The sequence below is a fragment of the Xiphophorus maculatus genome, chromosome 18 (assembly GCF_002775205.1).
Source record: "Xiphophorus maculatus strain JP 163 A chromosome 18, X_maculatus-5.0-male, whole genome shotgun sequence".
Lineage (NCBI taxonomy): Eukaryota > Metazoa > Chordata > Actinopteri > Cyprinodontiformes > Poeciliidae > Xiphophorus > Xiphophorus maculatus.
The window spans coordinates 6,664,898-6,683,949 of record NC_036460.1 but is presented as its reverse complement, the minus strand read 5'-3'; the positions used below and the strand labels follow the sequence as shown (position 1 = coordinate 6,683,949).

At 36.1% G+C, this 19,052-nt stretch overlaps 1 protein-coding gene across 4 annotated transcripts in view; it reads right to left on the bottom strand.

Annotated features, from left to right (window-relative positions):
- Positions 1–423: 423 nt before the first annotated feature.
- Positions 424–19,052, bottom strand: part of arhgap42 (Rho GTPase activating protein 42) — a 101,339-nt gene continuing 82,710 nt past the window's right edge. For 2 of the 4 annotated variants that reach the window (XM_023351687.1, XM_023351689.1), the window contains 11 exons: positions 17,186–17,260; positions 16,660–16,744; positions 16,404–16,462; positions 15,448–15,553; positions 15,187–15,346; positions 13,199–13,349; positions 12,542–12,946; positions 11,126–11,282; positions 7,971–8,033; positions 7,813–7,892; positions 424–3,724 (listed from right to left, as the gene is read on the bottom strand). In XM_023351687.1, the coding sequence (XP_023207455.1) occupies positions 3,636–3,724; positions 7,813–7,892; positions 7,971–8,033; positions 11,126–11,282; positions 12,542–12,946; positions 13,199–13,349; positions 15,187–15,346; positions 15,448–15,553; positions 16,404–16,462; positions 16,660–16,744; positions 17,186–17,260 (1,430 nt within the window). In that variant the 3' untranslated portion in view covers positions 424–3,635. The remainder of the gene's footprint in view (positions 3,725–7,812; positions 7,893–7,970; positions 8,034–11,125; positions 11,283–12,541; positions 12,947–13,198; positions 13,350–15,186; positions 15,347–15,447; positions 15,554–16,403; positions 16,463–16,659; positions 16,745–17,185; positions 17,261–19,052) is intronic. The other 2 variants (XM_023351688.1, XM_005796838.2) reach the window with 1 other exon arrangement.

Genomic DNA, 19,052 nt, shown 5'->3' with positions numbered 1-19,052 from the left:
CTCAAATTAAATAATAGATTTCCACAAAAAAAAAACAGTCTGTGTGAGATTTTAGTGCTACAACAGATACATTTTAAAGATTTTTACACATCTCCACCAAGGTGAAAATAATTGTGTTAGGTCCTGTAAAGCATCCGTCTTTAAATATATTGTGTATTCTTGTGTATCAAACATTTTCCATTCTGCCACTTTACAGTTTTATCCAAATGCAGCAGCACTCTAGATTAAAAAAAAGAAACATCTGAAATACTGATATTTTTGTACTGAAGCTGCAGAAAATAGAACAAAATCTTGCCTTCATTGTGCAGAACCACTGCATAGCTTATTGACATGCCAATTCAAATTGGGCAGGCAGAGAAAACTGGAGAGATATCTTACCCATTGTCAAATATTTGCACTCAAAAATAAAAATAAAACAACTTGCATATGTGCACAAATAACAGCCATTTTTATTTTCAGAACAGAGCACAATTAATCATATTTATCATTTAAAGAATGATGAATGTTTATAGTTTATTCAAGCCAGTGAAGTTCATGAAAAAGTAACATTAGTCAAAAATGTTTCATCAAATTTTTTCACATTAAAAATTTAACTAATCAATCAAACTTTGACACATAATCCCATGTTAACACGGCATTTAGATTTTGGTGGTTGAACAGGTTTAGGTTATCTATCCAACATGTCGATCTCAGTTTCAATATTCCTGCAACGAAAATTTATTTTCTCCTCATAGATTTCCTCTGTTTTGCTTTATTTGTCAGACGTAAAAGCTTCAGATTATCAAACTAATAATGCAATTTCAGATCAACCTGGAAAAACATTAAAAAGCTGTATTTTATAACAATCTCATTGGTTTTAAGTGGACAAAGATAAAGACTTATATACTCCTATTTGAAAACAGGCAATGCCCCCACCGGCCAAACACTGTGGTGGTAGTGTGATGATCAGGAGATAAAAATTTCACACTACTCTCTGCCTCAGGACTTGGTGGCTTAACTTGATTAAGGAAATCACAAATAATCTGCTCTAACACTGAATGTTTTCAAACTAAGTCAATTCTGCAAAGAAGGGGGTCATAATGCTCCAAAGCAATAAAAAAGAATGTCCTGATACTTGATGGCAGTCTTTTTACAACTTGCAGTTGGTAAGGGACTGATTTTCACTCAAGGTTGTTTTTTTTTTTTTTTCTTAATTAAAAAAAAAATGTTTTATTTACCGTTATCTTTATCTGACGTCAAACTTTTATGAGTGACAAAAATGCAAAAAACACAAGAAATTTGTGAGGGGCAAATACTTGCAATACTCTACTTGTTTATCCCTCAGGGAAATATAAACCACATGTATCTGGACAGATGGTTTGATCATTCACTCTGTATTTGCTGACCTATTTCTTTAGGATAAATTAAATGTTTGCAAGAAGTCCTAATAACTGTGTGAAAAAGCGTGCCAATTTTGACATATTCAGGAAATGAGTATCATTTCCGTGACATGCCCTGGCAAATTCATTTACTGTAAGGGAGTAGTAGTCCAGCATTAAGTGTTCAAGGCCACTTCGCATTCTTCGAAGTGTAAATGGAAAAGAACAGCCTGATCCTGGCAGGAGCTAAATGTCAAATATTCTCCCAAATACATTTTGGGAAACCAGAGAAAGTTTAACTTTTTTGTTTTTGTTTGTTTTATTTAATTTTTTTTAACTTTGTAATACGTAAAGAGCAAAAATGATTGTTTTTCTTTGTTTTTTCTATCTTTTTTTCTGAAACTGTATCACTAAATTTAACTTTGTAGACCATTTTTGATTTTTAGTGTGGGAATGTTGACAAGAGTAAATATGTATTAAATGTCTTCTTTCACACATAACAATGTCACACTTGTGTAGTTGTCATTACTTGTACACCAGTGTACCACTGACCACACAATATACATTTGATGAAATAACTTTTACATACAACGTATATTTGATGTGCCAATATTCTGTAACAGACAGTTACAAGAAGTAAATATTTAATATAATTTTAAAGAAAAAAACAAAACATGAGCAGGTGTTGTACAGTAGCATTTAACTGACGAGGCAACAGCCAGGAACAGTTTCAGTGGGTAAACAATAGTCCAGAGATATTAAGGTGCAAAACCATTGTTGCTTTCTCTACTATATTCTAACAGATCATTTTATTTGAAATCACAGCTTGATCAATCAAAATGTTTGTGACAGATTTGTGATGAAGTGTGGTGAAATGGGTTCATATAGGATACATTTCTGAGAATAAAATAACTAAAAGAGAAATGGATTGTTCTGTGATTCTGTAGGCTAATACTAGAGATCAGTGCCGTCATTTCGTATTAGATTTACATCAGACTTTAATGCCAAGCTGAATTGCTCTGTGGAGCAAACAAATTCATCAAAATTTCATAAAGGGAGGTATAGGATTGGTCATTAGTTTGCAAAAGCCTTGACAATAATATCTGCTATAAATGCAAATAATGTTGGCAAACAATAGTCAAAAGATTAGCCACATCTGCATGAATGTCTTAATAATTTTGAGTTTTTAATCGAAATAAACTTTAAAAAAAACAGCAGTTCAATGTCATGAACAAAAAACATGTCTGAAACATTATCATTAGAACAATAAAATAGTTAAAATTAAATATTGGAGGTGAATTTAAAAAAACTTTTTCCAGAAAGATACAAACTTTTTGTGTTTATTTAATTCTTGGGAAGACTCCTAAAACAGCTTAATGTTTGCCTAATGCCTCCCTTATATGTCTCAAAAAAGAGAAGTATAATAAAAAAGAGCTACAATTTAAACTAAATATAATTTAGAACCTCACATTAAAATTCTGGGCACATTTAAGGATTTTTAAGGTCTTAAATTGAGACGGTTACATGTAAGACTTTTCTTGGCTTTAAAAGACCTTTCATAAATCCAGTCTTGCTCTAACTCCTCCAATTGTTCCTGCCATTGCAGGTAAGGAGCTCAGTCTTTGCTGCATCTGATCATGAGACATTTCTCCTGAAGGCATTTGGCTTTTCAATGTAAGCATCTGCAAATTTCACTCTTTAAATGCTTAAATGGGAATGAATGAAGAGTGCTAACATTCAGTTCCTGGACTTTGGCCGTAACTATATTCAATATGTACAACTTTGACTGTATGGATTAAAGAAAATCCACAATAAAGACAAACTTGCGCACTGAGTTCTTGTTTTCAAAATTAATCAAAGAAGTAAAATGGCTTTAGGTTTATTGGGACATACTGAGGAACTGGGACAATCTAAGTAAAAAGGTATTTTACTGTTGCCTTGAATTTTACAGGTAGCAATTTTGGAAATACTTCCAAAGTAGTGCTTTGGCACTCTAAACTTTGCCTTATAAGTTTAAAGGCAAAGGTAAAATGTCTTTTTTCTTAACCTGTCCAAACACCTCGTAATTCTCCCTATATTGCATTACCATTTCACTCTGGAAAATCCCCCCAAAAACGATTCAAATATGTCACTCCAAATCCAAAATTAATAAGAGATTTATGTCAAATGATGAGTGTATATAATTCTCTGTCGGGGAACTAGATATTGGGAACTTAACAGTGAGCACAGAGTTCTTTTTCCATTGCTATCATAAAAATATGGCAGGGTTAGCCTCTTTTACAGGTAAACAACATAATTCTCTGGGATTAAACCTGTTTTGCCCTCATATGTTGCTTGGAGCCAGCCTGGTTCGACGGAGGGGTAGACTAAAGGACATCAGAGAGAGAGAGAGAGAAAAAAAAACACTTGTAAGTCTCAGAGAAAGAACAGATTGTTGTATTTTAGTTGTACTAGTTCTACAACAAAATGTAGTGAAAAGCACTGTGAAGATGCAGGGTCAGTCTGCTATTTTCAGTCAGCTGTTGGGGTGTATTTTACAATTTAAACTCAAAGCATCAAATCATCAGCATCAGGAAGATAATTACTGTGGAGAGTAATAAAAAGAATTAAGCTCGCTCGTAAATGATGGAGAGCATTTGTTGACGTTTTTTGCCTTTGGCTGCAGACTCTGCTGGCTGTGTTAACAGGGAACAGGCACCAGAGCCAATCACTAGGTTACAGTGACCTGACTACTCTGCTTATGGGTCAAGCCATCTCTTTATTGGAAAAAAAACATGAAGCAGTAATAAAAATAACATGGTTGTTAAGATTTTCAGCATGGATAGTTTGTGGGGTTGTTGTTATATGAAACCTTTCTTCAAACCTCTACCTAATATGCAGGCATATCTCAGTATGCCTATACACTGAGATATACAGGGATGCTGTATATCTCAGTGTACAGTATATCTGTATACTGGGGCATATTTAGTTCACTTTTGAACTAAATGTTCACCAAAAGTGAACATTTAGTTTTGATTTATTTAGATGATTACGGCATACAGCATGTCTCGCCAAATTATCATCGACTGTGGAAATCTCACACCGGATCTCAAGTATGTCATATTATGAACCATACCACACAGCAAATAAACCATAAAATCTTACCAAGTATTTTTTTTGACTAGTTCCTAACGCAAATATCTTCAAACACTTGAAACTATCTTACAAGAAACTTTGCAGAAATATATAAGAACTTGTTTTAAGTAAGTTATTCCTTAATATTGTGGCAGATTTTTGCAATTATAACAAGAAATGTCCCATGTTGTTATAAGTGAAAAATGCCAGTAAAACTTTTTCACCAATATTCAAGAAGTATTGAATTAAAATAAGCTCCCATGTCATCCTGAAAAGTTACTTGAAAGTTAGTTGTGTCGTATTTAAAATGTACAAAGATATTTGCATTGAAAACTATACAAAAATTGCTGTTTTGTGTTTTTGCAGTGCACTCTTCTCATGGACAGGGAGCTTTATTTTTGGATAAGATGCAAAACTTTTTATGGTGGACTTTATACCATCAAACAATACACTGCAAAATTATACAATCTTACAAAGTATTTTTGTCAAGTTTCTAGCACAAATATTGTAATACACTTAAAACAGGGGTCGGCAACCAATGGCTCCGGAGCCACGTGTGGCTCTTTCATCCTTCTGTTGTGGCTCCCTGTGACTTTGGGAAATATAATATTTTATTAAAATTTAATCATTAAAAAATTATAAATTAAAATCATTTTAAAATAAATTTCTAAATCTGAAGATTATGGTAAACTTGCAACATTAAAACAAAAGTTTTGAACATTTTTAGCACCCAAAATATACGTCATGACCGCTGATGTGCTACAGGCATTCCTGGCGAACCCCACATGTCTGGCACACCGCATTTTTTTAGCGCACTGATTTATTGACTTTTTGATCCTTGCCTGGAAGATACATCATGAATAAATCCAAGAAAAGGAAACATTATGAAGATGGCAGAATGTTTAATGCTACGTGGACAGATCATTTTGCTTTCACCGCTGATGAAACATTTCAAGAACAAACACTCTGTCTTTGCTAAAAAATATCCCGAGGGAGAGGAGAGAAAAAAGGCCATTTCGGAGCTGATGCGAAAGGCTGAAGCGTACGGAGCCCCCTGGGGGACATGGGGAATTTTTTTTCTTTTGCGTTACCTCGCAAAACTGTACTGGTCAGTTATGCAGCAAAATTGAATAATTGAACAAGTTTTCACTGAGGCTCTGTAAGAGCCATATGAATGAAATAAGCAATTATTGATATGACAGGAGCAGGAGGCTTTGACACTTAGGTGTGTCGACGTGGGAGTGACGTCACCAGGTATAAATGGGAAGGATTAGGAAGTGGTGAGCGGGGCGGTCAGTCCTTGCAAAGTTTGGAGCATGATGATCAAAAAGGAATAAATCGATAATTGTGACAGAACAAAGAAGAAGTTTGGAGTTGATTGATACACGGACAGATGAGTTTCCCTGAGTTAACCCAGTGCGGCCCTTTACCATCATTAGTTTGTCGTGTTTTTAATAATAATAACTTGTTAATAGTAAAACCTGTTTGGTGCAAAACACTGATTGAAAATCGACTTATTTTTTACTGTATGTTTATGTCTGTTAAGGCTAAGATGGAACTGAAAGCAGCTCTATAAACCATTCAGACTACGAACACAACAGAGACACAATCAAAACTGTCAGATGACTTATTACCCGCGATAATAACTCAGAAATAGTCCAAATTAGGATGTATTTTTATTTCTTTCCTACTTACGGAAGGTTTCTGTTTATATCGTAGGTTTGTGGTGCCTTTCTATCCTAAAGAAAGATATAAAACTTCAGATATTTCACAAAAAGATACTAACATTCATGGAAAAACCTCACATAACCTTATATTAAAAAGCAGAAAATACGGCGCCCACCGTAAGAAAGGCTGGCAGTATTCAATTATGCTGCATAACTGACCAGTACAGCATTGCGAGGGAACGCAAAAGTATTGCGAGGGAACGCAAAAGTTTTGCGAGGGAACGCAAAAGAAAAAAATTCCCCATGTCCCCTAGAGGGCTCCGTACCGTACTACGGGACACAGAAGCAGACTGCGCATTTTTTGGTTTGCTTGGTTCGTTCAGTGCCGGTGGATAATATTTGGATAAGTTTTGATTTTTATCTCCTGAATAAGAGGAGGACAGGTGACTGCATTCTATTTCTATTTTTCCTTCAGTGCGGGTTGGTAAGTTTCGATTTTTATTTCTTAAATACAAAGACCCAAATAGACAGAGGGTATTTTGTTTGAAATTGAGCATCAACAAAGTGTAAAATGCGTTTTGTTACATGCAGAAATAAAATTTTGTGTTCTCTGCAGCAGTTCGTTGATTTCATAATCGCAACATAGTGTCGATTTTTGTACATAGCATAGACTATACGTAGGTTATATATAGGCTATATGACGTCAAAATGGGTTGTGGCTCCAAGTGCTTTCTTTTTATTGGGAGGCGGTCCCAAATGGCTCTTTGAGTAGAAAAGGTTGCCGACCCCTGACTTAAAATAATGACTTACAAGTTACTATTTTTTACTAAAAACAGCCCTAGCTTCACTAGCAGATCTTTTCACTTATAATATGGGAAAATGTCTTATTATAAGTGAAAAAATCAGCCAGCAGAGCTAGGACTTTAAAATAAAATCAATATTATGGAATTATTGAGCTAAAATAATCTCCTATATCTTGCTGAAAAGTTACTTATTAGTTAGTTTTGTCTTGTTTCAACTGTACTAAGATATTTGCATCAGAAACTAGACAAAATAAATACTTTGTAACATTTTGCAGTTTTACAGTGCAGTCCAATCGTCTTTCTCTTTAGCAACTCTTATAGTCATATTTGGTGTAGGACTGGCTTAACAAAAGGAATGCAACCATCCACTGGATCCACAGTCCATGCTTCCTAAATCTGCTTATTGCCTGTGTACTTTTTAAAATCGTGTTTTTCTTCTGCTTAACTTTAATTGGCTGTGCTTGCAAATGGTAATCTGTGAATTCCCAGCAACTTTAGGAATGTCCTTTTGCAGGTTACTGGTGATCAGTATAGTCAGCAATTTTCTCCAGATTGTTAAAGCCAAAATGTGGTCATAGCACAACATTTCTGTATTAAAAATTACGATTTTTTTTTTCTTTGATTTGGTGAAGTATTCCACTTTTATTTTTATAATATCTTTTATGTGTTTGCTTGCTTTATTATGTTGATGTTTTTGATGTGATGTCTGTTCAGCACTTTGGTCAGTTTTGTAGTTTTAAAAGTACTTTTAAATAAAGTTGGCTTGAATTTTCTGACATACAGCCATCAATATAAGCAGAAATAAATGCTTGAAATATATCTGTGTGTGAGTGTCACTTTTTGACATAAAAAAAGTTTCTGTTTTCATACCATTTGAGAAGTGCGCCCCCTGAGGAAAGCTGAGCTCATTGCTGTGCTCTGCCTCACAGGAATACATGGCCTTGGCGTCTCTATAAAGTTGAGAAAAAATAGATAAAATTGCAGTGAATCTGAACGAGTAACATGTTGTAGATTGTGTTATGTTTTACCTTCCTATAGGGACAGATTGTGAAGAAGAGGGATTTTCAAAAAACAGCGCTCTGGCAGCAACCCTAAAAAGGAATAGAAATAAGATACAACCATGAAAGAAAGATTGACAATTTTTGTTTTTGACCAAATCACATCTGTTTAGTTGGTTTGACCAGCATTTCGCATTGTTTAGAGCGACGCGAAAGGCAAAAACTACATTTAAGGGGAGGCTTCCTTCCTCTAGGCAGACTGAGCTTCGTCATGGCGCAGAATCGAGGTGAAACACGCAACACAGACGCACATGAACCAAGAGCACGCCAATCGTAGGAGTCAAGGTCATCTGCGGAGCTTAAGGGGCAGCCTGGGTGGGTGCTGGACAGGGAAAGACTACTTTCGAGACCGTGTGACTGGTTCCTCAGACACGACAAGTCAAACAATCTGTTTGTCCCAGGAGAACGAGCACAGACTGCTGCTGGGTCACATCAACCCTAGAGCAGGCAGAATGCAATTAAAGGCAGCCCTCCCACCAGAGCACAGAAGACATAAATCTCCAAACATGCACTCATTTGATTTTAGAAACCTCTCAATGCTCATAAACCAAGGAGGGAGGAGACAGACAACTCAGAGGGAGGAAGGAAAGAGGGCGGAAAGAATTGCTGCAAAGCTATTGTGCTCCAGTCTTACCGGGTTATTGCGGATTTGTGGTGCCGTTTTGCCCTGTAAATATTCAGAGCCCCGAAATGACAGCTCTAGAACTTTTTTACATTATGTCACAAAGCAAACTTAAACTTCAATACACGTTTTTTTTACTGTAATCAGGGCTACACAAAATTGTGCATAATTATGAAAATTTAAAAAATACGATTTTGATTTATTTTTTCTTTTATAAAAATATGAATAGTGTGGGATGCATCTAGTGACTGAAACTGTTGCCAAATATTTTTGGGGGGCAAAATTGCTAACCTTAATTCAAATCTGAATGAATGTCAATTTTCTTGCCACAGGGTATCAGTTGGATTCAGGTCTGCAGTTTGTTTTAATGTAAGGCATTCCACTGCAATGTATGTTTATGATCGTTGACCTGCCAAAAAGTTCATCCCAGTCTCAAGTCCTTTACAGCCCCTTTCTGGCTTCCTTCTTTGGGTTCTTGATTTGTGATTTTTGTTATGAGTTAAAATAGTTTTAGTGATATTAGCTCTTCCTGGTATGTCTGTTTTCATAGTTTACTCATGCGTTCCCCTTTCTGAATAGTTTCTCTTGATTATTCCTGTAAGTGGGTTAGTTTATTCCCTTTCTGTTTTATTTAGGCAAGTGTTAGCACATTCTGTTCAGTTCCTTTCACTCCTTTCCAGTCAGATTCAGTCATGTCGATTTTTGTCTAGTTTCATAGTTTTTTCTAACATTTTGATTTTTTTTCTTTTTTACATTACTCCTCTCATGTTGCTCTGATTTTTCCATTCTCATTAGTTTCATTCCTGCTATTTAGATTTGCTGTTCAGTTTACTGTCTAGTAGGTGTTACACATTTCCTTATGTTTGCTACACTCCTTGTGTATTTGTGTTAATTTTCTTCTTTTACTTTTTAAAAAAATTTTTTTTTATTTTTTTCTCCGAAGAGTTTTTTTTGCGGCGCTAGTGGCTCGTATTTTTTCTACAGTAGGCAGACAGGAAGGAGGGTGAGGAGAGGGGGGAAGACATGCGGCAAAGGTCGTCGGGACCGGGAGTCGAACCCGCAACGTCCGCGTCGAGGACCAGGGCCTCCAAACGTGGGGCGTGCTAACGCCCTGTGCCACCACAGCACACCCCTCTTCTTTTACTTTTAGGGCTGTTTATCCTTTTGGCTTCAGTTCCTATTTTGTCTCAGTTCATTTTCTACTTCCCTATGACCTAGCCCACTGAACTCAGCTGTGTTACCCCGTCTCAACAACATCTTTCCAAAAGACAACAGCCTTTGAAAAGATTCTCCCATCTGAATAGTGGATCTGTGCACTTCCTGTCAAATTCCCATGAGCCTCTTCATTGCTTCTCTGATTAATCCTAAGTATTAATGTGTGATTTATCATAATAATTATAAATTATTGATGATGTTTCCCAAACCTCAAAGTTGACAGTGTGTTTAGATTGTTACCTTTAATGTTCTGGTTATTATCTCCACTGTTGATTTCACAGGTTCTTGGAAATCTATAAAACTATTATTAGCAGCAGTTATTGCATGCTGTTTAGCTGTACAGTTGCACTACTTAATGTAACTGTGCGGAAGTAGCCTATTAGATAACAGATGAGTGTTATTTTTCAGAGCAGTATTTGTGTTTGTGGGGCTCTGACTGTCTACAGAAGTCATAATGAAAACCACAAACTATCATGATAAAACATTAAGCTCATATCTTCAAGTCCTAGTTTTCAGTTGTGCCATAATAACAGATTGAGCAGACCTCTGAGAAATGTTCGAAGTTTTATTGTTTTGTAAATAAATCCTAATCTAAACTTCTTCACCACTTATCTCCAACTTATCTGCTGTGTTCCTTCTTCTTCATTTTCTTGTTTCTTCACTAATGTTCTAAAAAAAACACTGAGACCTTCACAGAACAGCTGAGAGTAAATCAAAAGGAGGGACTGTTTATTAAGTAAGTGACTTCTGGGGGCAAAAGATTGTATCAGATTTTTTAGGGGTAACAGAGTAAAGGGGACACTTTTAAGATTTTAACACTTACTGATCTGGTGTGATTTTTTTTGCTAAAACCTTTGAAAGTCCTTCATCATTTACTCCCTTCTGCATAAAAATTAAGCTTGTAGTTGTAATGTAATAAGACGTCAAAAGGTTCAAGGGTTATGAAGACTTTTGCAAAACAATATAAGCATCTAGTATAATAATATTGATTTAAGAAATAAGGGTATTACTGTTTGTGTTCTAATTGATAAACCATTTTGTCCGTTGAATATCTCTTGAAGCTCAGATAAAAGTTTGAAATCACTTGCCGACTCAGAAGAACACCAAGAAACTAGATATACAACCAAAACAATTAAATAGATCAAAGTACTGAACTGTTCCAGCTAGTTTATCATTTCAGTGCACAGGAATAGATAAAAGACAGATAAAATTTCATGGGTAAAGCTATTTTTGACAGAACCTGTTAATAAAATATATATATATATATATATATAAAAAATCTCATTACACTGAGCCTGGCCTCTGGTAGCCGTTGTTCACCGACGCGTCTATCCTGCGGCGGATAATTTGCTTCGGTGGAAGGTTGGGGTGGTCACCAGGCTTTAAGCTCTCTTTGGTCTCCAGTGTTGATAAACTTTGGACAGAACCAGAACAACTCTGCTGGCCTTGAGAGTCAGAGACACACAATAACAGATTATAATTGACTCAAAGACACAAAATGTGACGATAAAGCAGCCGGGAGCAATAACTCAGGAAATGAGACGCATTTAATTCTGCAATTTAACTTGCCAAGTTTATGTCAAGAGGTGTAGTTAAACCAGATGTTTACATATTTGTGAAAAAAAGAGATTATTTTTAGCTCTATTCAAATCAGAATCAGTATAAACCTTTATACTGCAGAATATACCTTTATACTGCATAACTTTGGGCATTCCTCCCGACAGACCTAATTTACACTACAAAAACACAAACATATTTTTGGTCTAGTTCTTAGTGCAAATATCTTGGTAGACTTGAAATGATAGCCAAACACCTAAATTCTAATATTACCAAAGAACAGAATATCTCTCTAAAAATTAAGGTATTTGTTCAGGAATGCATTTAAAAAGTGTAAGCCATGTTTTTCTAAGCTTCTTTTCGAACAATGGCTTTTTCAAACATGATTGACTTTTCAGACTACGTTGATACAGAACTTGTTTCACTGTGTGCAACAACATTTACAGATTTTATTATTGGGCTCATGCAACCAGAAGTGAACATGTATTGCATTGTTTATCATTTATCATCATGAATTTCTTATGATAATTTTGATTAGTTCTTGTCATGCTCATTTTCAGTTAATGATGTTTAAAACTCCCAAAAAACTGTCTGTTGTTGGGATTGTTGGTTTTACTAGTGTCTCCACTGTTTGTTCAATGAAAGGATCAATAAATATCAATAAATTTGATTAAATGCAAAGTTTGTGCGTGCATCTTAGTGATATAGTATCATATTTCCTTATGTGATTGGTGTCCTAAACAAGCACAGTACAAATGGGGATGTTTTTTTATTTTTTAAGATCTGTGTTTGTGGGGCCATGCATTCACAACCATACAGTTACCAAAAAAAGTAATAAATAGCAGTCATCACTTTTATCATTATTGTAACAATACCACAAAATAATATTTGTAAATGTTCACAACTCCCACCATGCACATACATTTTAAATGTGCAGTTGAAAAACAAAGTTTATGTCTAAAAAACAACACTTTTACATTTCTGAGTTTAACAAAAGCATTAAAATATTCCATAAGAATAAACTATTTATTCTAGCTTTTTCAGAAAATGAATGTCAAACAATAAGAAGAACGCTATGTAAGGTGGATGTAAACATCTTTTTGATCCGCTCTGTCACACTAACCCTGACGTCCGATAATTATCCTACCGTCTGATCCTGGCAGTGATTTCAGTGAGGGAGAAACGGAGCGACTCGGCAGCGCCGGCTTGAGGTCAGAGCGGCAGTGGGGGGCTTTTTTGGGTGCGGGAGACAGTCGAGGTGTTGTGCTGACTGAGGACAGGCTGAAAGTGTCCTCAGACTCCCCATCTGTTCGACCTCCCTCCTCTCTGGAGCTGGACTCGGGGCTGCTGACGCACGCCGCGTTCCCGGGGCCGTACGAGAGCTGCGACGGGGTCTGGCGGAGGAGGTCCGACCTGCCGAGGCATCTTCCTGCTCCAGAGGAAGCGGGTTTGGAGGAGGTGTTTTGCTCTGAGGAGTGGGATGACAGAGACTCCATGCTGCCCATAGGAGTGCTGCTTGGACTGCTGCTCAAGGTGTCGCCTATGCAGGGACCAGAAAGCAGGCGAACAGGGCCCTCATAAAAAAACCTGCTGCAATACTACAATTTAATACTCCACTTTTGATTTAAGATCGGCCAGATATATTTTACCATAAGGAATACTTTAATTTCACATAATTAATTCCTTAAGTAATTATTCAAAACCTGTGCATATGTTTGAGGGAAATTAAAGCCCACTGACAGGTTTTGGCCTATGTGCTGTGTGAGAACCTGCGGTGATAAGTAATCACCTTGTTGGTACTCACTTTCTGCGTCTGCCAGGCACAGTGTTGGGGTGTAAAGACTGCGCGGCTTGCGGGGCCCCTTGGACAGACAGATGGCTCTGCTCCTGCGGGAGCCGGTCCAGCTCTGCGGCTGTGGCAGAGGCACGTTGGGATCCGGAGGCTGGTGAAAGATCTGAAGATCCAGAACAGAGCACTGACTCTTAAAAAAATCTACACTGCATTTATATTGATTAACAGGTGAAAAGCTAACTTCAAATATGTGACATTATTAGCCTCCCTGGTAAAAAAAATAGTTTAATATTTTATTGGAGGAACATAATTTCATACTAAAAATGTAAAATCAAACTTTTTATTTGTTAGGAAACCCTCCTGTTATGTTCGTTTCTGAAGTACAGCAATAATGTTCGTGGGTCAATTTGACCTGGGGAGTATTTAATCATGCAATAGTGTCAGAATCCAAAAAATTCCTCCAAAACATTTTTGTATCTGATTATTAACTCCAATACTAACCATTTCAATCAATATTTGTGCAATGATGTTTTTTTATTTCTCACAAATAAAGCATCAATAGTGACAACTTATTCATTTAAGAAATGGAATTTACATTTTTTATGTCCACTGAAAAAACCCTAGACACAAACAACAATAATTTCCTTGAAATTGATCTTTTGTCATTTTTTTATATTACATTTTGATTTTTTTTTCAATGGGTGAGCTTTATAATTGAACTTGAGACATACATACTGTTCAGGGTCAAATTGACCCGCTGATTAAAATTAAGACAAATGAGTCATGTAGAGAGTATTTATGTTTTCCTCCACTTCTGCTGAGTGTCCACTCAGTGTGGGTGGAGTTTGCCATGGGAACAGAAAAGGTTCCAGTCAAAAGTGGCGTGAACACCTGCTTTCTCGCAGTTTCCTAGAGAAATATGGAGAATAGTGAGAAAGTGGGCTTGTGTGCGTGTGCATGTAGGGGTGTGTGTTTGTGTGTGAGGGGTGAAATATGGTTCATAACTGTAAGGAAACGGATAGAATTGGACATTTTTAAAAATCTTTTTTACCCTTCAACTTGACTGACGGGTCAAATTGACCAGAACAGTATCTATGTAATATGTAGATACACGGGGGGTTACAAATGTGTAAAATGAATACATTTTCAATTTATATGTAGAGTGCACCCGTTAAGACAAATAGAACAAGTTTCATGCAAAAAAGAAAAAAAACTTCCAACTATTTAAAAAAAAATTTAACTTTAAAACGGGTCAATTTGACCCGCAACATAACAGGAGGGTTAAGAAAACAACAGCTGTTAACCAAGTCAGTTGCTGTGATTCCTGATAGAAGCACTTCTGTAAACAAAACACAACTGAAACATTATCTCAAAATATGCTTCGGTTCGTGTGAGAGTATGCTACTGTTTTACTTGGTAATCCATATTTCCTGATTTCCTTGGGTTTAGCTACATTTGTCCATTGCACTCTTCACAAATGGAAATACATCATAACACCAAAGTTCAGTACAGTAAAGATGAGTTTGGTATGAATATAACATGGCCTATTTTTCTTAGTCACTGTTCAAAACAAGAAAGATAATAGAACATGCTTTCAGATGTGTGTTGATCTTCATTAGTGAGGAAATAACTTCCTGTTTCCGTGATGTATAAATATAACAGTAAGGTTCAATACTTTTAGCAGAGTTCAAAATGCAAAGACAAGAGTGCATCCCTGTCAAGTAAGTTGATCTCCATACTGTAAATCAGGAGATATCTGAGTAAGACATGATGATTCCAAGATGCCACCAAACTGTAGCATAGAGTGGCATCTTGGAGTCACCATAGCAACTGTTATTTACCAGGGAGTCTCAATGATTGGGAAGGGTGCTGTATAAGGTTTATAGTAAATAGAAAAGTCTTAGTCACATATATGAAAACATTTTTTTTCTTAACTATTGCTTTTAAATTATTAAGTAGGTGGATTTCTGTTTGAAGTTAAAAAAAACACAAACTCTCACCTTGTTGAAGTTCTCGATCAGTATTTCCACCACGATGTTCTGAAACTTTATGTTCATCATAGCAGCCACCGTCTCCTCCTGCGACCGCATCAGCGTCGGCCCGAAGATAACACCCAGGTTGGACACCGTCATCAAGTTGGACTGGTTTTGTGCAGAAACTCTGCATGACGATGTGAAAATAGTTTAATTAGTTTTATATTTTCATTTCTTCTCTCAAAAGGTCACATTTTTGTGTAATTGCTTCATTACAGAAAGACCTACATGACAAGGTGTTTTATTAGTAACTCCAGCATTTCCCTGTTCCTCTCAGGTAGCTTATGAACCAAAGCATGAACAGCACACACTCTGTAGTTTTGATCATCAGACTCTGAGAAAGAACAAAAATGTATAGAATCAGCACACAATAACATCAGAAACCTTTCCAAAAGTCTGTCAGTTATCCAGTATTTCCCTTATTTATTTTTGGCTATTATTTAATACTCCTGTATTTAATCTCATTGATCAAGTTAAGCATTCTTCTATACTTTAAATATCTTTTTTTGATAATTCAGACTTGCAGAATGATCAAAATCACAGCATGGAACTGCCTCTGAGCTAAAAAGGGGGGGCAGGTTTAAATGTTTAAGTTTTTCTTCGTTCTTGCCAAAATCAGAATATTAAAGTAATGCCTGAGAGGGGAACTTTTTCTGCTCCGTCTTTTATGACATATGCAATATTAATATCAGTTCAAATGGAATATTTATAGTCATAAATGCTACAAGCTTGTATTCCTCCCTAAACATTTTTATTTCTGTAAACAACATGCAAGTGATTGAAGAATGCCTACAGTATGGGATGAAAAAAGCTGTGGAATACAATAAAGTGTAAAGAAGGGCCTTTATTCGTAAGGGGTCAAATTATTATTGAGTTGACAAAATTTCAGAAAGTTCATGTTACTTTACTGTTAAATAAAAAATATAGCCAAAGGTGCTTGTCAATAGCAAACAAATTAGATAAAAAAGGATTTGTTTCTCATTAATTTTTCAAAACCTTTCATTTTTCTACAGCAGACATCAGATCTTTAAACATGGATACTAAGAAACACTAAGCTGGATTTTCCTAAAATCTGTCTGTGTGTGAGTATGCTACTGTATCCTCGCACACAGTATCATTTCTTATGATCTTAAGGGTGTAGAAAGCTTTAGCGGTGTACATAACCCAACCTTTTCGGAACTTACTGACTGCCATGATGAAATCTTTGTGCAGCTTGAAAGTCATGAGAGGCTCAGAGAGGCACCTGATGGGGGAGGAAAACAAAGTCCAGTTATAATTTACTGTTATTTTGTGAGACCGGACCTCTGAATGCAGCACCTTCCTGTGTGAGTCAGCGATAGCTCTGAATGCATGGCTAACAGCAGGGTGCTTTCAGAGTCATAATGGAGGCAGTGATTTCTCTTGACAGTTGAGGACATGCAGCTGGTGAGGCGAGCTGACCTGAGGTAATTCTTCAGACCACTGGTGATGGTTTTGTTGTCCCACATCTCAGGATCCAGCTCCATATCCACAGGTGCTTTGGAAGCTGATAAAAATGAGCTTTATTTTTATTTTGTTTTTTAGCTCCATCACAGTGATTATTTTCCAATCTGCCAGCATGAAACCAAGAGGATCTGACATCTGAGTCTGATGTTTAAGAGGGTATTAAAAATAGCGACTGTCTCCTTGGATAAAAAGATGCAAGAGGAAAACCTAAAGCACACATGTGCAGCCCTGCTCTAAAGCTCGAGCTATAGAGGGATTTTGGTGACATTTTCTGTTCAAGTATGTAAAATGTGTGTAAACAGGATTACCTCGGGTAATTTAATGAGGTAGGGGCGAAATAGAATGAGCTCAGATGGCGGTTACACAGTCTGACCACAGAGAGGAGCTCTTTCCTCACTCTGAAAGACTACATCATGTTTGCAAAGGCACTAAACTCACAGTGATTAATTTACAATTTTAACTAAAAAATTAAACTACTTACAAAAAACTGTGCTCATCAGCCTCTGTACTTTGGAGTTTACCCCTCCAATTCTATACAGCCCCAATGTATGGATGCCTAGGTGGAAATGGAAAAAAAGAAATGATTAATTCATTGAAATAAACAAACTGTGCTTTGTAAAAGTACTCCTTTGGTTAAATGTCAAATCTGTTTAATTGGGATAAACCAATATTAAGTTTATGTGACGTGTATGTAAAATAATAAATTCTATTCCAAAATCTAAAAATCTGAAAAGTGTGGTGCGCATTTGCATTGACCTCCACTGATTCAATTTTCCGTAAAACCTCATCTAGTAAGTGTCTTTGTACTTTTTTTTTCATTCTTGTTTGCAGACTAGCTGAGGCACACTCAGATCGGATGTAGATGAGAGCATCTATGAAAATCACATTTCAAACTTCATGACTTATTCACAATTTTTCTGGACATGGTTCATTCTCTCACATGAATATTCTTGGCTCTAAACCATTCTTGTTGTATGTATGGCTTTATATTTAGTGTTGTTCTGCTGGACAGTGAACCTCTGCTTCTAACTCAAGGCTTTTGTAGCCTCTAACAGTGCTGCCTTGTATTTTCCCCACCATCAACTATGACCATCTGCCCTCTCTCTGTGGAGAAAAATAATCCCCACAGCTTGATGTTTCCACCACTATGTGGAACTGTAGGGAAGGTGTGTTCAGGGGTGATGTAAAGTCAGAGTTCTTCTCCAGATCTGGCCAAAATGTTACATTTTGCTCTGTCTCCCCAAAGGAATCTTACTCCATAACACATGTATAGGAAGCCTTCTTTGATGTGTCCTCCAAGTCTTTGGAGGCAAACTGGAAATGAGACATCTTATTGATTTCATTAAGCAATAGTTTCCTTCTTGCCAGTCTTCCATAAAAGCAGATTGTGGATTGCACAACTAACAGTTATACTGTTAGAAGAGTTCCCTCACCGCCAGCTGTGGATCTCTGCAGCTTGTCCAGAGTTACCATAGACGTTGTGGTTGTTTTTATCATTAATGCACTTCTCACAGTTTGACTGGACAACCATGTCTTTTGAAGCCTGCATTTGGGTTGTAATATTTCTATTTCTGGATGAAAAATTAAACAGTGTTCTGTATGATGCTCAATCCAATAAGGGGTGTCTTTTGTAAAGTCAAAAAGTAACAGTATAAATTTGAGTTATTGATTTATTTATAAATGTCACAGTTTAAAAAATTGATATTTAATAATTCGCAAGCTAAATATAGAGTCTAAAAATAAATATCTACCTAGCAAACTAAATAAATGGCTCAGAGCTGAAAAATCAGTATGAGGCTACATATTTATTTTGCCAGCTAAATATTTGGCTTCAAACTAAATATTTAGTTCGTAACCAAATGTTTAGTTGGAGACTAAAATAAGACTAAATGTTTAGCTTGGTAAATAAGTATTTATTTTGATGCTAAACATTTAACTGGCAAACAAACCTTTAGCTTCTCACTAAACATTTAGCATCCTAGCGAAATATTTAGCTCACGTCTAAGTATTTAGTTCAAAATAAGTATTTAGATTGCTAACTAAACATTTAGCTTGGCAATAAATGTTTAGCATGTTAATTAAATATTTAGTTTGGAGCTAGAAAGTTAGCTTGGAAATTAAATATCTACCTTGATTCTTAAATATTTAATTGGGAACATTTATAAATCAATGAATAACATGGAGAAAATATACTATTTTGTGTTGTCTTCTGGCATAAAGGTGCAACAAAACACTGTTTGTGTTTGTAACATTACAAAATCTGAAAAATTGCTAATTGTAATTGTGGATGGCATGCCATTTCACTATATTAGAATGAATATTAATGGACAAAGTCAATTAATCAGGAC